Below are 17078 nucleotides of genomic sequence, written 5' to 3'. Positions count from 1 at the left end.
GCCCCTCTCCCTGGTCCCCCAGCCCACAGGAATGGAAAAGACCCTAAGACTCACATGACAGGAAGGGCGATTTCCAAGGCCACAATCTCAGGATATTATCTGTTAAGACAACACGACTGAAACAGTCTGATCAAATCCTGCACTGACTGTCATAAACCGGTTCTACTCTTCACCCCTCTTCTCCACCTTGGGCAAGCTGCAACCTCAGTGAGCATCAGTTTTCTCATCTCTAAAATGGGATCCTGATGGCTGTCCAGAGCTCCAGAAAGGACCGAGGGTGAGAATAATGGGGAAAGCACATGGCAGATGTAAAAGAAGGCATGAGTACAGTGTAAGAGCATTTGATCGTTTATGTTAACAGAGCAGGTACACACACTCAGGTGTGCAAGAAATGTAAATCGTTTTTCTGTATTTGAACTTAATTTCTATTCTCAACCCCTAGTCTCCGAAGAGGCAAAACCTATTAGAGTTAGATTTCTGAGCATATTAAGTTGGAAATGCTAATTAGAGAGCCAAGTAGAGATGTTGAATAAGCACTTTGTGGTCGGATAAGCACTCCTCCTTCACTGGAGGTCGGCTGTGGGGAGTCATTAGCACAGAGATGGTATTTAAAGCATCAGAGCTAAATGATTACAGTAATGAAAGGAGTATATATGGACTGAACGTTTGTGTGACACCCCCCAAATACCTATGTTGAGATTTGGAGGCAGGGGTTTAGGGAGGTGATTAGGCCACGAAGGCGGAGCTTTCATGAATAAATTAGTGCTTTTATAAGAGGCTCCAGAGGGCTCCCTCACCCCTTCCACCAAGTGAGGACACAGAGAGAAGACAGCCATCTGTGAGCCAGGAATGGGCCCTCACCAGACACAGACTCTGCCGGCGCCTTGATACTGGACTTCCCAGCCTCCAGACTGTGAGAAATAAATGACTGTGGTTTAAGCCCCTGGCCCCGTCTCTGGGTATTCTGTTATTGCAGCCCCAAAGGGCTAAGACATGATATTTAAGCTGCCATGGAAACACAGAAGAAGGGGAAATTGCACTATTTCAAGGAGTGAGTCTCTAATTGTGGTCCCCAGACCTGAAGCATCAGCGTCTCCCAGGAACTTGTTAGAAGTGCAAATATGGCCCCCCCCCGCCAGACCTGCTTAATCTGAGACTTTAGGAGTGGGCCCAACAGTCTGTGGACACTTGACAAGCCCCCTCTAATGCTTGTCAAATTTGAGAACCCGCTTGGCCGAGGACATCCAGACAGAAATCGCATTGGATGTCGATGTCTGACCCACAGAAGCCTTTTGCTTTCTTCATGGAAAGTGGTCCCCAGCTTCTCCCCTAGGAAGCAGGCAATGTCCTCAGGAAGTTGCCAAGGCCTGAGTGACAACAGAAGGTGTCAGCTGACCATAGGTCACTCAACCAGAACCCACCCTAGCCCCTCCAAGTCCTTAAAAGCAGACATCAGTGATTGGTTCCATGGCCACCGTGCATTCAGAAGGGAGAGTTTGAATGTCAGAGTGAGCAGGAGCCAGCCGGCAGTTTTCTCCGTGGGCAGCCCACCCACAATGAGAGAGAAAAAAGATTCCCAGAAATGGAGCCAAGGGGCTGGAAAGATGCTCGTAGGGGTTTTGGGTTCCTTTTTTGCAGATGAGCAAGCTCGTTTTGTGATACCATGGTTCCCACTGCTAGCCACTTAGGAAATGATGGATGCATCCTGAGACTTGCCCAGACATTTATGGCACCTTCAGGAATAACAGTGACAATGGCTCTATCATGCCCCGCCACTTCATACCCTTGGCGTTCCTCTTAATTATTTATATATTCTGGAGCAGCCAGGTTCCTTCCCACCCGAGCTCAGAAAGGTAATAAATGAGGAAAGTCAATGGTCTGTAAATTACAACATTGATTAAAGAAGTGATTACTGATATAACTCTTGCTTGGCTATTATGCTAATGCCTGCCCAGATCCAGGACAGTGTTTACATGCTAATGACAAATCTGGGACAGGGACGAAAATTGGTTTCCACTCTTAATCAGTATGTACACATTTTTAAACCACTCTTGACCATGAGCGAGAAGATCCATCCATGTGTTCCCCTCCCAACCGCCCCCTGCCACTGTCCCCAGCAGATGGAGGAAATTCTCTCAGCCCAGCCCTCTCCACCTGCCGCTCCAAACAGCAGTGCGAGCTGAAGATGAAAATTGGGCCCAGAGTACCCATCCATAGTTCCTAGAAGCTGGGGAAAGAGAGTGCGATCACAAGAGTTCATTGCTCAGCACTGGATGTTATTTAACCGGGGCCATAGACCCCCCTGAAGGAAATGCTGCTCCTTCCAGTGTATATAACCTGGATGGGAGACAGATAAGCAAATTGGTAATTACAGCTTAGTGTGGTAAATGCTGGGTGAAGAGTCCATGTGTGACTTCATTAACTCTGAAATGTTACACAAAACTGTGTGTATATGCATTTCTATGGCAAGAATTAGCTTTATGTGTATTCTCAGAGGAGTTCATGACTCCTAAAAGGTTAGGAAACACTGCTCTCGAGCTTTCTGGAAGTTTTCAAATTAACTTCTTGTGTTTCCACTGCTCTTGGCTCCATCTTATCTCGGTCTTTCACCGTATCTCCTTCGCCCCAAGATCTTTGGTTGTCTTGAAACAAGTACCCCGTGAAGAAAGGGCCGTGTTCAGGTGTTCAGGCATCCATCCAGCTGTCCATCCATCCGTCCTTCCATCCATCCATCCATCCACCCACCCATTCATCCATCTATCCATCCATTTATCCATCCATCCATCCATCCATCCATCCATTTATCCATCCATTCATATATCCATCCATTCATCCATTCAGCATCCATTTTGCTGAGCTCCCACTTCATGAGCAGCTGGTATGAGGAACCAAGAGATCAAAGAAGAAAAAGATGTACTTATTGCCTTCGAGGATTTTACAGTTTTGCAGTTGAAAGTGTGAATTTACACATGGGGCTAGTGTAAATCCCATCCCATAAACTTGGCTATGCAAGATGGGTCATGTTTCTCTATAACCCAACTTGATTTCTCTTTTCAGTTTTCAATTCATTATGGCAACGAAACATCATCCAAGGCTAATTTCTAGGAAGTTTAACTACTATCAAGGCCTTGGGGAGGGGGCTTCTAGTGCTCAAGGATTCTGTTCACAGTTCCTAGGGCACGCCCATTATCATTCAGAGTGGTCCCACCCCTGTGCACTCTGCTCCTAGCAGCCTCCTACCAAGGGGCACGGGCATCCTCCAGCTGTTTCTTTGCCATATGACAACATCCGTGGGGCTGTAAATAGATGCATCTTACTAAGGGTTTAGGCATTGGAACACAAAATCTAGATGCTTGAAGACTTTTATTTTCTTTGTATCTGTGTTTGTTTTCCTTTGTGCTCTGTCTTGTCTCTTTCCTGAGTCCATGATCTTCTAGAAATGGGAATAGTGAAAGGAGGAAATTCAGGGGAAGGAAACATAAGTTGGTCATCACTAATGAGATTCTGCTGTTCACAGGATGAACAGTAACGGTACAGATACACAAACAATCCTAGGGCCTCAGGGGAGGTGCTGCAAACAGGGAGGGAAGGGTGTTCCCAGGGAAAGGGAACTACATGTGCGAAGGCCTGAGTGTTCTCCTGATGGGGAGCCATCAGAGCTGAGTGTGATTGGAGCAGAGAGTGTAGGAACTGGAAGCGCCCTGCTAGAGAGAAAGGCGGTACAAGCCCTTTAGATCCTGGGAGGCTGGATGGGGTGGGACGTGGGTGTGGCTCATCTTCTGAGCAGACATCAGCCTGGAGAACAGATACCTCTGGTGCCCAAATCACATTCCCTGGGTCCACCCAGAGTTCAGTCCCGGCTGCAGTTCTGTGCAGGCTCAAGTTCACTTGGTGATTGCTGCTTCTCTCAATCTGCTTCTGCTTCCCATCCCAGGGCCTGTGTCTCAGCCTAAAAGTGTGGGGAAGTTAACTCACACAGCAACCCTCACTCAAAGAGAGACAGGAGAGGAGCTGGTAGATAATATTCGTGCCTCTCATACTGCGGGTGGACAATTCTGTATGCTTCCCGTGAGGCCCAGAGAAATGGAGCCTGATGGTCACAGCAGCAAATGCAAAGATGTACCTTTCTACCAACTTTTCATATTTCTCTGATTCCCTCAGTCTGCTCCCTGGTCCCCCTTCCCTGGGGTCACCTCCCAAGTAAACCAACCGCACTGAATCCTTGTCTCAGGCTCTGCATTGAGGGGAACCTAGATCAAGCATGCGTGCTTTGCTAGAGAAAAGGACAAATGGCAGAAGGGTGGTCTCCAGGGCCCCAGGAACTTCTCCTCCTCCATGCCCTCTCTTGGCAGGTGTCCGACCGCTGCGACTACGTCTTTGTCAATGGCAAAGAGATGAAAGGCAAGGTGGACACAGTGGTGAACTTTACATACCAGCACCTGAGCGCCCCCCTGCATGTCACTGTGTGGGTGCCCCGGCTGCCCCTGCAGATCGACGTCTCTGACACGGAGCTGAGCCAGATTAAAGGCTGGAGGGTCCCCATCATGGCCACTAAGAGGTAAGCCCGGGACAGGGAGATGCATCAGAGCTGTGACGGCAACGGCTGTGGATACTGACCTTAATGCTAAAGGAGCCAATGCAGGGCCCAGTGCAGAGTAGGTGATGCTGTTACCATGGTGATTACATGATGCAACGCATACATGCCTACAGCCTAACAACAACCCTCTGGGGAAACCAAGGCCCAGGGTAACCCAGCCAGGCAGGAAGGCTGCTGAGCGGCTGGGTCAGCATGAGATCCAGTCATTTGCAGTCTACAAAGACTCCTAGTAAACTGTCTCCTACAAGTGGCCCCTCCAGAATGAAGCCACAGATGTAACACGATTTTCTAGGCCCTCCACCTCCAAGGAATTTGTTTGGGTTTATTTTCTCTAAGCAAAGTGGCGAATCCTTTTTCCATGCTGGATGAATATCTATACACTTGAAAAGCTCTATGCATATCAAAATATTGGGTAAAGTCTACTTGCATTTATACTGGACCATGGGGTTGCTGTCTCCTCTTAAACCTAAACAAAAGCCTCTAATTTATTCTGACTCTGGATTGTCTCATGTAGGAGTTTGGGGTCTTGTTTTCTCAGCTCTGTGGCCCTCAGTTTAGCTAAATAAGAGTTGTTGTTGAATTCCAGTTTCCTGTATGGAATCTCCCATCTTAAACCACCAGGACTATCTTCCTGACAGTCTCCCAGGCACCAGGGTCTTGATTTTTAAGGGGCAACTGGAGTCCATCTCAAGATGGATACATGGAACAGTGAAATGGTGAATCCATTTCTACAGGGTAAACTTGCAGGCATTTGTCCTGACAGGGATGAGAGCCATGACTCCAGCCAAGACTTTGGACCATTTAGTGGTCACAAGTGGCCAAGATATGGGTTCATTCCATGTCCCTGAAGAAGGCAGAACTGACACTTGCTGGGTTCAAATCCAAGCTCAGCGACTTTCTTGCTTTGTGAGTTTGGGCCAGCCACCCAATCTCCCTGCCTCCGTTTCCTCATCTGGACATAAGAATAATTACAGTTTTGCCTCATGGTGTTATGAGATTAAAAGAGTCCATCCATGCAGAGCTTAGGATAGACACATCTCAAGAGCATCATAACCACTCTGCCCAATAGACCTTTCTACAGTGGTGGAATGTTCTAGACTCACAATGTCCAGCATGGTAGCCACTAGCACAAGGGGTTATGGAGTGACTGAGAAATTTAGTGTTTTGATTTGCTTAATTTTCTTCATTGAAATTAAGTTGTAAATAACCATGCATGGTTCTCTGCTACTTTGTGGACAGTGTAGGTTAGTTCTTCTATCTTTTATTTGTCAATAAATGTCTTCAAAAGAGAGATGGGATTTTTTGTGGCTTACATATATAAGGAGAGATAGGATGTGGAGAAATCCTTTGGGTCATGCTGTTTAGTGGAGAGAGATATTCACATTTTCTTCTCAATTAAGTCTTACCTTCCTCCTTTGACAAGTACAATAAAGCTTGCTTCTTTGCATTAGTAAACAAAAGAGAAAGAGAGAGAGAGAGAGAGGGAGGTGTTTCACCCTTTGTGCTGCCCGGAGATGGAGCTGGTGCTCCTGTGTGGTCCTGAGGCTCCTGCCCGGGATGCTCTCTCTTGTAGTTTGACGGCGGCACCTGCCTCGTGACTCGAGAGCCCCTTGGATCGCATCCCCTGACCTGAGAGCCTCTTCCCTTTTCCCACCAGGCCCACGCGAGACAGCGAGGATGAAGAGGAGGAGGGGCGGCGGGGCCGAGGCTGCGCCCTGCAGTACCAGCACGCCACCGTGCGGGTCCTCACTCAGTTTGTGTCTGAGGGTGCCAGCCCCTGGGGCCGGCCAAGCCACCTGCTCAGTCCCAACTGGCAGTTCGACATCACCCACCTGGTTGCAGACTTCATGAAGCTGGAGGAACCCCATGTGGCCACTCTCCAGGACAGCAGGATCCTGGTCGGGAGGGAGGTTGGCATGACAACCATCCAGGTAGGAAGCCGGAGCTGGGAACTTCTGCACGCCCATCACTGAAGGTGGTACCCAGCCCTGGGGGAGACTCACTAGATGGGCGGGTCCTCGTTGCGAATTCCTTGTCCTCATGATGACATCCTGGGGCCCCCGAAAGGTGAGCCTGGGCCAGCTCTTTGAGCCCCAAGCTCCTTTCAGAGAGAATTGAGAAGGTGGTGGCCACACCCCTCAGCACCGGTATGACCCCCTCACTGCTGCATATGCTCCATTCCCACCGCCCAACCCACCCCATCCTGACCCCTCTCCTCCACCCTCAGTGCCCCCTTTCCAGATGCACACCTCCTACACCCGCTTAGAACCTTCCCCCATCTCTGCACTGCTCTTGCCAGCGACCAAAGAAGGATGCATCCCTTATTCCTTTCCTCCCTTCTTTCCTTAGGTCAGTCTGTCATTCTGTCATATAGTCATGCGACAAACTCTCTTCAAAATTCTACTGCCTCGGGCTTCCCTGGTGGCGCAGTGGTTGAGAGTCCGCCTGCTGATGCAGGGGACACGGGTTCGTGCCCCGGTCTGGGAAGATCCCACATGCCGCGGAGCGGCTGGGCCCGTGAGCCATGGCCGCTGAGCCTGAGCGTCCAGAGCCTGTGCTCCGCAACGGGATAGGCCACAACAGTGAGAGGCCCACGTACCGCAAAAAAAAAAAATCCTACTGCTTCTTTTGCTCAAGGAAATGTATAGAATGGTGGGATTTCAGGACAGGTGACAGGGCATGAGAGCCTTTCAGTCAACCCATCAAGTCCCACCCTACTGACTCCACCTTTTTCGTTTTTTGTTTGTTTGTTTTTTAATTTTACTGAAGTATAGTTGATTTACAATGTTGTGTTAGTTTCAGGTGTACAGCACAGTGATTCAGTTATACATATACATATATCCATTCTTTTTCAGATTCTTTTCTCATATAGCTTATCACAGAGTATTGAGTAGCTTTCCTTGTGCTATACAGTAGGTCCTTGCTGGTTATCTGTCTTACAGAGAGTCGTGTGTGTGACTCCACCTTTCTGGAATGTCATTCTGGATCCTTTCACAACCACCCCAGGTAGAAATGATAGATACGTTTCTACCATTTCACCTGAGACATCTCAGGTCCTACATGTGGTTTATGAGATGAGGCAGAAAGTAATATTTCAGCAGAGGACACATTGTGCTGGGGGCCCGAAGGGAGAGTAAGCTATTTATAATTCAGGTCTCCAGTTGATTCCGTAATTCACCTAGAATGGGATTCGGACTGTGCAGAGTCAGTTTGTGTGCGACTCTTCACGGGTCCCGGCAGCAGGATTGTCGTGTACGGTTGACCAGGTTGTGTGGTACGCAAGAGAGCCTCATCTAAATGGGGAGGGTCATTTCCTTTCAAAGGCAGAATGGAAGGCTTCCCTTGTGGCACAGTGGTTAAGAAGCTGCCTGCCGGTATAGGGGACACGGCTTCAATCCCTGGTCCGGGAAGATCCCACATGCTGTGAAGCAACTAAGCCCGTGTGACACAACTACTGAGCCTGCGCTCTAGAGCCCGTGAGCCACAACTGCTAAGCCCACGCGCCTAGAGCCTGTGCTCCGCAACGAAGATAGCCCCTGCTCACTGCAACTAGAGAAAGCCCAAACGAAGCAACAAAGACCCAACGTAGCCAGAAATTAATTAATTAATTAATTAATTTTTTTAAAGACAAAATGGATTTTAATTTTTATGTTCATTTTCCAAAAGATAGAGCTAAAGTGTCTCAAGGGAGGGGTGACTCTATCTGATTCTCACAAAGGCCCAGTATGGGCTAGTGTATATAGTGAAGTAGATGTGTGGCTCCTTCACGCTATATTCTGGACCCTGTTTAGGATGGATGGAAAGGTTCCAACATCCAGAAGCAGGTGTGACAGATTTATCTTGTGTCCTGCCCAGGTGCTGTCCCCATTGTCTGACTCCATCCTGGCCGAGAAGACAGTGACCGTGTTAGATGACAAAGTCTCGGTGACAGACCTGGCCATCCAGTTCGTGGCTGGGCTGTCTGTCACCCTTCACCCCAGCACAGAGAACAGCAAGGCCGTCACGGCTGTGGCCACAGCTGAGGAGCTGCTGCGAACCCCCAAACAGGTAGGGGCCTGGATGCCAGAGGTCGAGGGGAGCAAGGCTGGTTGCCACACCTGATTCAGCCAAAGGGGAGGGAGGTGGGAGGAACGGGGACAGAGTGGCCAAACCACATTCCAGGATGGAGTGATTCGGGCTGTGTAAAATGCACGTGGTTACATCATCCAAGAAGTGGGGTCTGTGATGAACCAGAATAGTGGTACCCCGTGCACAGGGATGGATTAGTCATCTGTGCAAAGAACTGTCTGAAGCCTAGCAGCTTAAGACAACAATAACTATCGTTCACAGTTCTGCAGCTCAGGAGTCCAGGTGGGCTCAGCTGGGTGCCATGCTCCTGGGTTCACAGGCTGAGAGCAAAGCCTCTTATCAGGATGCTCTGGGGAAGAATCTGCTCCTGCACTCACTGGTGTGGTTGGCAGAATCCAGCTCTGTGCAGCTGAATGCCTGAGGTTTCTGTTTCTTTGCTAGCTGCTGCCTGGGAGCCTCTCTCTGCTCCCTCCTCTCTGCCCACACCGCACCCCAACCCCCGCCATCATCTTCAGAGCCAGTAACAGTGCTTTGAGTTCTTCTCGTGCTTTCAACCTCCGACTTTCCCTCTGCCACCAGCCAGAGAAACCCCTCTGCTTCCAAAGGCTCCTGTGACTACACCAGACCCCCCAGCTCAGCCAGGCAGCTCTCCCTAACTTCAACTGTGCATATAACATCATCATGGGGGGGGGGCATCTCGTTACGTTCCAGGTTCCAAGGACTAGGGTGGACCATTCTAGAAATGCTGTGTGTTGCTCCCTGGTATGGTTCCAGAGCATCACCAGCAGGGACCTGGAGTAGGTTCCCATCCTGGTCCAGCTCCCAGTGCTGGAACCTCTGCTCACCTCTCCTGGGGGCAGGAAACTGGCATGGCACTCGCTGGTTTAGAAAGAGCAGAACAAGCAAAGTGGGGAGACAAAGCAGAAAGCATGAAGCTATTTGCTGAAAACTGGTAATTAATCAGGGGATAACTGACATTGCCACCTCCCTGGCATGGGGCAAGGCCACCCATCAGCATCCAGCCTCACCCATCTGTCTTCATTGGCTGATGGTAATTAGAGTGCCCCGGCGCTGCCTAAGGGGGATCTATGGATGGAGTTCATTCAATCTGCAGACATGACTCTTGAAAGAATAGGAGCTCGAAATCATGCCTGGATGTGTGTTAGTTTTAAGTATTTCAGAATTTCTCATCTTTGGGGAATTGCGTTGGCTTCTCCTGAGAACAACCCCTATGTTCCAACCTCGCTGTCATGAGCTAATGGAAGGCTTGGTCTCAATCACACAGCAGGGATGATGGAGATGGAGGTTGGCAAGCCCGCGAGGTTCTGAGGGCTTAATTCAGATTGCCTGCCATTCAGGGGGGCTTGTTTGATGTTAACTTCATTCTCCGTCTAGAGTTGATGAAGAAAAATGAACTCAAGGCGAAAAGTCAGCCAAGATGAACTTGCATGCTGCGTTAACAATGTTTTATCTCAGCCCTTGGAGTGTGGAAGGCTGGCCCCTTGCTCCTGATATTTCCAACTTTGAAATACAAAACCTGAAAGATGGCTATGCCGTGACTATGAGGGCAGTTGCATTATACTCCCCTGTGCCCTATTAGTGCTAAAGAAACCTAGGCTAGTGAAGTGAAATGAGGTCTCCCCCAGCATGAATGCATTCGACTGAGGCTTTAGAAGAGGGCCCGTCCGATTGTAGATTTGTAAGTTGATGAAGCTAAGGGAGAGGAGGGCGGTGAGGAAAATTCCTGAACCAGTCGTGTCTTAGCTTTGATTCCCCAAAAAGCTGAGCCTGAGATGAGGATCCGCATACAAGGACTTCATGTGGGCAGTGAAGAGAACACCAGGAGGGCGTCGGGAAGTGAGGGAAGGAAGGGAAGACAGCCAAGAGTGTGTGTTGCCAACTCAGCCACCACTGTGGGCTACTGGAGCCTGGGTCTCCTGGGGAAACCGTCAGCCAGTGTAGAAAAGGCTGGAGAGTCATTGTGCCGAGGTCAAGGAAGCTGGGATATTTATCACACCTCCCGTCAGCCCTTAGTGGAGGGCTGCTTCTGGAGGGTGTTAATTTCTCAGCATTTCTGGCTACGGGCATGACCACATGGGTTCCAGAGGCCAGAATGCCCTCAGGCAAAACCACCTTGCGGGCTTGACAGCTGAAAGTTAAGCAGGCAGGTATTGTAGGAAAGTGGGCAGGTGCCAACAGCGAGCACACACCATCTTTAGATTTCATGAACATTCTCACTCACTCCTAACAGGAAGCTGGTGATAGTCTGGGCTTTTCCTTACAAGTGGCAGAGGCCTAGCTCGGGCTGGTTGAGTCAGACGTCAGAGTTTATCAGTTCATGTCCAACCATTTGCATCTTCAGGTAAAGCTAGATCCAGATGCTCCAGTGGTGTCATCAGAAACCTTCCTTTTTATTATTGGCACTTGTCCTCAATTCTGGAAAAGGTCCAGCCCTTATTTCTTTGACTATTGAAGTTCTCCCATATTCTTTGCTTCTGGAACTCCTAACAGAAAACCGTTGGTCATTCTCATTCTCTTTCTCATTTCTTTCCACCTTTCTTTCATATGTTTCATCTCTTTATATTCCTGTGGTTACATTCTGGGTAAGTTTCTTGGCTCAGTCTCCCATTACACTAATTCTCTCCTCAACCATGTCTAATATGCTGTTCAAACTATCCACTGAGTAATTAATTTCAACCAGAGTATTTTTCATGCCTAGAAGTTCTGTGTGGTTCTTTCCACAGCTACCTCTTCTTTTTCCAGTGACTCCCACTCTTTCAGTGTAGTTTCTACTCCTTTTTACTGTCTTTAACTATTTTTTTCGGCTTATCTTTGTTGTTGCTTTGTTTTATTTTATAGTCTTTTTCATTTGTTTTATTATCTCGAATCCTTCATCTGCTGATCTTTCTATGTGAAATTTTTACGGTTTTCTCTCATAGTAGAGCCTTCCCTCCTAGGGATTGTAATTTTTTTTATCATGAGCACCTCTTGAGCTGTGGTTGCTTTGTTTTATATGGTTCCTGAGGAATTCCTATGCAGTTTTGCACGTGTATGGGTCCAGTTTCAAGTAAATGTCTTGCAGCTCCTTCACCATCAGGTGTTATAACTTCAGACTCCCCACTCCTGGGGAAGGGGTGAGGTACTGATTTCCAAGGGAGACATTTTCGCACCCAGTGCTCAGCGCACAGACAAGCATCATTGATATGCCTCTGGCCCAGTGGGTAGGCTTTCTCACCACCATGTGTGGAGAGGAGTCCTGGCTTCATGTAAAAGTTTTCACCCCAATCTGACACATGCGTAGGTGGGCATCACCATCACAGCCACTGGCTGGTAGGTCTTCTGAGCAGCTCTGCACGCCCTCAAGCTGTCTCAGTAACAGTTACCTATTTGGACCACTCTAGTATGCCTTCTCTTTTCATTTCTGATTCCTGGGAATTTGCATCTCTTATTTGTATATTTTTACCTAGTTTTTTACTAGTTTATACTTAGCCAGTCTTCTTTGTTGTTGGGACATGCTCTTAAGATTCTCTCTCTCTCTCTCTCTCTCTCTCTCTCTCTCTCTCTCTCTCTCTCTCTCTCCATTCCAGCTTGCATCCCAACTCAGTAGTTCCAGGGGAAATAAATTCTGCTCTAATTCCAACAAAAGCCCAGAGGTCATGTCTCATTGGCTGGTTTGGGTCATGTGCCTCTTTCTGAGCCAATCACTGTGAAAAGGATAGTAAAATGTTCTGATTGGCCAGACCTTGGACATATGCCCACCTCTGGAACTGGAGAGGCGGGTCCCCCCACCCATACTCCTCAAACTCTGAACGGAGAAAAGGCATGGTTCTGAAAGGAAAATTAGTGTTCTAGCCCCCATCGGAAAGGAGGAATGGAAACTGGTCAGGCCAAATAGATGTCCATCCCAGACCCTATGATTTAGGTATTCACATTCCCACCTTCATTAGGGGAAACTGAGGCCCAGAAGAATTGGCTTAAAGAAAAATGTTCCCGGGGAAATAGTGGATCCATATATTTAATTCAAAACTCTCACTTCAAACACTCTGCCCTTTGCCATGGTGTCCAGAGGCCAGGATTAGAGGAAACACAGGATCCTCTGCCCACAACAGACCCCTGGGGTTCCGTTAGCTCCTGCTTCACCTTCATAACATCCAGCACATTGTCCAGCAGGAGCTATCCTGGCCATTTCACAGCCAGGGCCAACCCATCTCCCTCCTAACCTCCAGTCACCTTCCTTCCTCCCTGTACATTGAACTGTACATTAAAAAGTAAAACTTAGGGGGCTTCCCTGGTGGCGCAGTGGTTGAGGGTCCACCTGCCGATGCAGGGGACATGGGTTCGTGCCCCAGTCCGGGAAGATCCCACATGCCGTGGAGCGGCTGGGCCCATGAGCCATGGCTGCTGAGCCTGCGCATCCGGAGCCTGTGTTCCGCAACGGGAGAGGCCACAACAGTGAGAGGCCCACGTACCGCAAAAAAAAAAAAAAAAAGTAAAACTTAGAGAATTCCCTGGCGGTCCAGTGGTTAGGACTCTATGCTTTCACTGCTGAGGTCCCAGGTTCAATCCCTGGTCGGGGAACTAAGATCCCACAAGTAATGTGACACAGCCAAAAAAAATTAAAACTTAGCACATCAAACTTATGCAGAACTAACATCCCAGCCCAGCTCCAGGAAACATCCCAGCCTGCCACAATAAACAGCCGTGTATTGTTTACTCTCTGTCAGTCTTCTGTCCAAGACTACTCAGTGTCTGGCACACGGCCTGACCCAGAAGAGGCTTTTAATACATGTCCCTGAAATGATCAGATGAATGAAAATTGGACCACTCAATGCCTGTTCTTAGAGGACAGGGAAGAATTCCAGACACATCACAATTGTTTCCTTCAATCCCTGGCCTGGTCAGTGGCCTCAGAGTCAAAGGCAGCCAGGAGACTGAGTAGCCACCGTGCTTAAGACTCGAGATGAACTGGCTGGACTCAAACCCAGCTCTGTCACTTAGCGGTGGAAACTTGGGTGAGCCTTGGGTCCCCCCTGTGGTCCAGTCTACTCACCTGCAGAATGAGAAATATAGATAATAGTCTGTACCTTGTATACTGTGGTGGTGATTCTATGAGTTCATAATGAAAACCACATAGAAGAGTGGCTGGTACCCAGGAAGCACTGTGGACACCTTAGCTACCATCACCCCCGTGGCAGGTGGAATAATGGCGCACCATAGACAGCCACGTGTGATTCCTAGACCCTGTGAATACGGCGCCTCATGTGTCAAAGGGGACTTTGCAGATGTGATTAAGGATCTTGAGATGGACAGATTACCATGGGTTATGCTGAGAAGGGAACATACTGAACTCAATGTCATCACAAGGGTTCTGATGGGGGGGGCATCAGAGTGAGGAGTAGGATACTGTGAAGACGCAGCAGAGGCGCTCAAGTGACGTCCCTGGTAATAAGGTCGATGGAGCCTAAATTCAGTGAGGGCTTTTTATGGGGTCTTCTCCCTGGGTAAGGAGCACACTGAAGCTGTCACTGCCTCTCTACATTGGTTCTTGTTTCCATTAAGGGGATCCTCGGATCTTGATATAAAACCTGGATTTGTTTTTCCCCAGGTTCATCAGCCACCAGGTCTGGATTTTAAGTCCTGCCCCTAAGTCTGTGGGTTCCGTTCTAGAATGGGGGCAGGCGCGACCCCCAGAGAAGAGGCATCTGCCCCCCTCGCCTCCCCCGTGGCTTTCTAACTGCCCCTCTCCCCGCAGGAAGCCGTGGCCAGCACTTGGCTCCAGTTCAGTGATGGCTCAGTGACACCCCTGGACATCTACGACACCAAGGACTTCACCCTGACCGCCACGTCCCTGGACGAGGCCGTCGTGTCTGTCCCCCAGCCCCGCTCGCCCAGGTGGCCCGTTGTCATGGCCGAAGGGGAAGGCCAGGGACCCCTGGTCCGAGTGGACCTGACCATCGCGGAGGCTTGCCAGAAATCCAAACGCAAGAGCGTCCTGGCCGTGGGCGTCGGCACTGTCAGGGTCAAGTTCGGCCAGAACGACGCCGACTCCAGCCCCGGCGGGGCCTACGAGGAGGCCGAGATGAAGAACCACGCCAGCGGCCGGCGCCAGAAGGGCCAGGAGGGGCCCTGGTATGGCAGCTCCTCCGCGGAGCGCGAGGACGGGGCCCCCCGGAGGGGCAGCCCCACAGCCAAGTCGCTGCTGGACAACAAGGTGGGCAAGAACAGCCGGCTGGACGGGGCCCGGCTGGCGGGCGAGGGCCAGCTGCAGACCATCCCCATCGACTTCTCCAACTTCCCGGCGCAGGTGGACCTGCCGCGGGCGGGGGGCGCTCCGGGAGCCGGCGACCTGGTGCAGGCACCCCGCGGCCTGAGCGACCTGGAGATCGGCATGTACGCCCTGCTGGGGGTCTTCTGCCTGGCCATCCTCGTCTTCCTCATCAACTGCGCCGCCTTTGCCCTCAAGTACAGGCACAAGCAGGCGCCCCTGGAAGGCCAGGCCTCCGTGACCCACTCGCACGACTGGGTGTGGCTGGGCAACGAGGCGGAGCTCCTGGAGGACGTGGGCGACAGGTCCCCCCGGCAGGACGAGCACACGACCGTCATAGACGAGAGCGACCGCCTCCTGCTCAACGGAGGTTCCCAAAAGCACGGGCACAGCCAGGTCCCCAGGCCTGCTGACTCCGGGGACAGACCGGGCAGGGACCAGAAGCTCGAGCCCCTGCACTCACCCACCTCCAAGAGGAAAAAGGTGAAGTTCACCACCTTCACCACCATCCCCGCCGACGACAGCTGTCCCACCGTGAACTCCATCCTCGGGGGGACCGAAGAGGACATCCAGTGGGGGTGCCAGGACGTGGGCGTGGGCGCCCCCAGAGAGCTCAGAGACCACCTGGAGAAGCTCAAGGACAAAGCCTAGGCCCCTCTGGCCGAAGGGCCAGTGCTTGGACGCCCTCCTTCGGTTCCAGAGTAGCTCTGGGGCTGAACAGGGAATCGTTGGGGTCCCCTTTCGAAACCAGTTGGAAATTCTGAAGCCGGAAAGGGACTTTTTTTTGTAATCAGAGGTTGATGATGGCAGATGTTCGCAAGTCGGCAGAATAAACTCGGGGAAGGGAGCTTCTGGAGACGTTTGACCTGCGCAGGGCCAAATTGGGAAGGTTATTTTATGAGTCAAAATATAACCCAGATAAGCTACCAAAAAGTATTTGTTAAAAAAATGCAAAAAGTCAAATAAAAAGATAAGTAATCACCTGTTTATATTTCTAATAAAGGAGCAAAATATATTAAAACTAGGGCCTGCTAAGAGACATTTTCCGTTTTAATTCAGTATTCCTTTCCTATTCCTAGGACAGCCTTGGACTGTCACCATGGGCTTGGGGAGGAGACGTTTCTGAATATTGGTTGCCTCTCGGGATAGACCTGAGGATTTTTACATCTCTGCTTAATAATCGTTTCTTTTTCCACATTCTCTTTTTTCCCCTCCTTTTTTTTCTTTTTGTGTCTTAGACTTCCATTTGATTTATATTTAATGTTTATTCCTGAGGATCCAATGGTATATTTTCCTAAATTAAACAAATTATATTCCTATACATCAGATGAATGCTTAGAAACGATGTCAGTTAATCCACTCTTTAAGTATTACGTTTGATGCTGTTCTGTATCCCTCCAGCCTTGTTGATATTTGCTGGGTTTTCTACAATCAGGGGGAGTTCTCAGAGCCTTTGGGGGGATGGGGAAAGATGCCCTCACCCATCACCACTACAACCACCACAGGGCCAAAGCCAGTGGGTGGGACATTGGCAGAGGCTGGACCAGTGGGACACAGCCAACAGCACAGAGCCCAGCCAGGTTTCCCCTGACCCCTCCAGGACTCCATCACTGGTGTCATGCGGATACTTCTCCCAGGGGAAGATGAGGTCAGATCCACAAGAGAGAAACCAGACCCAAGAGTAATCAGCACCAACCTCACAGGGTAGATCTATCCCGAGACATGCTGATATTGCCAAATGAACAAGGATAAAAAATACTGTCTGAGGGTTTTTCAGTTGTTTTTCTTACTTCGTTAGGCAGGGTATAGCAGCATAAACGGAAAACACGAAAATCTATGTTAGGTTGTCAATCAACTGTGCTTTTTGGTACCAGCCTAATCGTGTAGCAGCCCATTGCAAAATGCACTCATCCAAAGTGAAATGTACGAGGGAGAGGAGACCACGAGGTAGGGACACAAACCCCAAGACTCCGTTCTGTCCACAGCTGCTGGGGACGAAGCTGCCCGGCTGTTACGTGATGCTCTCAGTGGGGCGGCGCCTGCAGATACCGGGAATGCTTCCTGTCTTTATTTTTTTAATTACTAAAATCGATAGCTAAGAAAGGGTCCTCGAAGCCTCATAACCTTAGCTGGACCTTATAAAAAGAT

The 17078-nt window shown here is 49.8% G+C and overlaps 1 protein-coding gene across 2 annotated transcripts in view; it reads left to right on the top strand.

The window, feature by feature from the left end:
• TMEM132C (transmembrane protein 132C) overlaps positions 1 to 15581 on the top strand; it is a 375340-nt gene extending 359759 nt beyond the window's left edge. For both annotated transcript variants that reach the window (XM_060119269.1, XM_060119270.1), the window contains exons 6-9: positions 4353 to 4558; positions 6255 to 6528; positions 8453 to 8644; positions 14418 to 15581. In XM_060119269.1, coding sequence (XP_059975252.1) covers positions 4353 to 4558; positions 6255 to 6528; positions 8453 to 8644; positions 14418 to 15581 — 1836 coding nt within the window. The remainder of the gene's footprint in view (positions 1 to 4352; positions 4559 to 6254; positions 6529 to 8452; positions 8645 to 14417) is intronic.
• The last annotated feature ends 1497 nt before the right edge of the window (positions 15582 to 17078 follow it).

Source organism: Mesoplodon densirostris, chromosome 15, assembly GCF_025265405.1.
Source record: "Mesoplodon densirostris isolate mMesDen1 chromosome 15, mMesDen1 primary haplotype, whole genome shotgun sequence".
Taxonomy (NCBI): Eukaryota; Metazoa; Chordata; class Mammalia; order Artiodactyla; family Ziphiidae; genus Mesoplodon; species Mesoplodon densirostris.
This window is presented reverse-complemented; position numbering and strand designations above follow the sequence as displayed.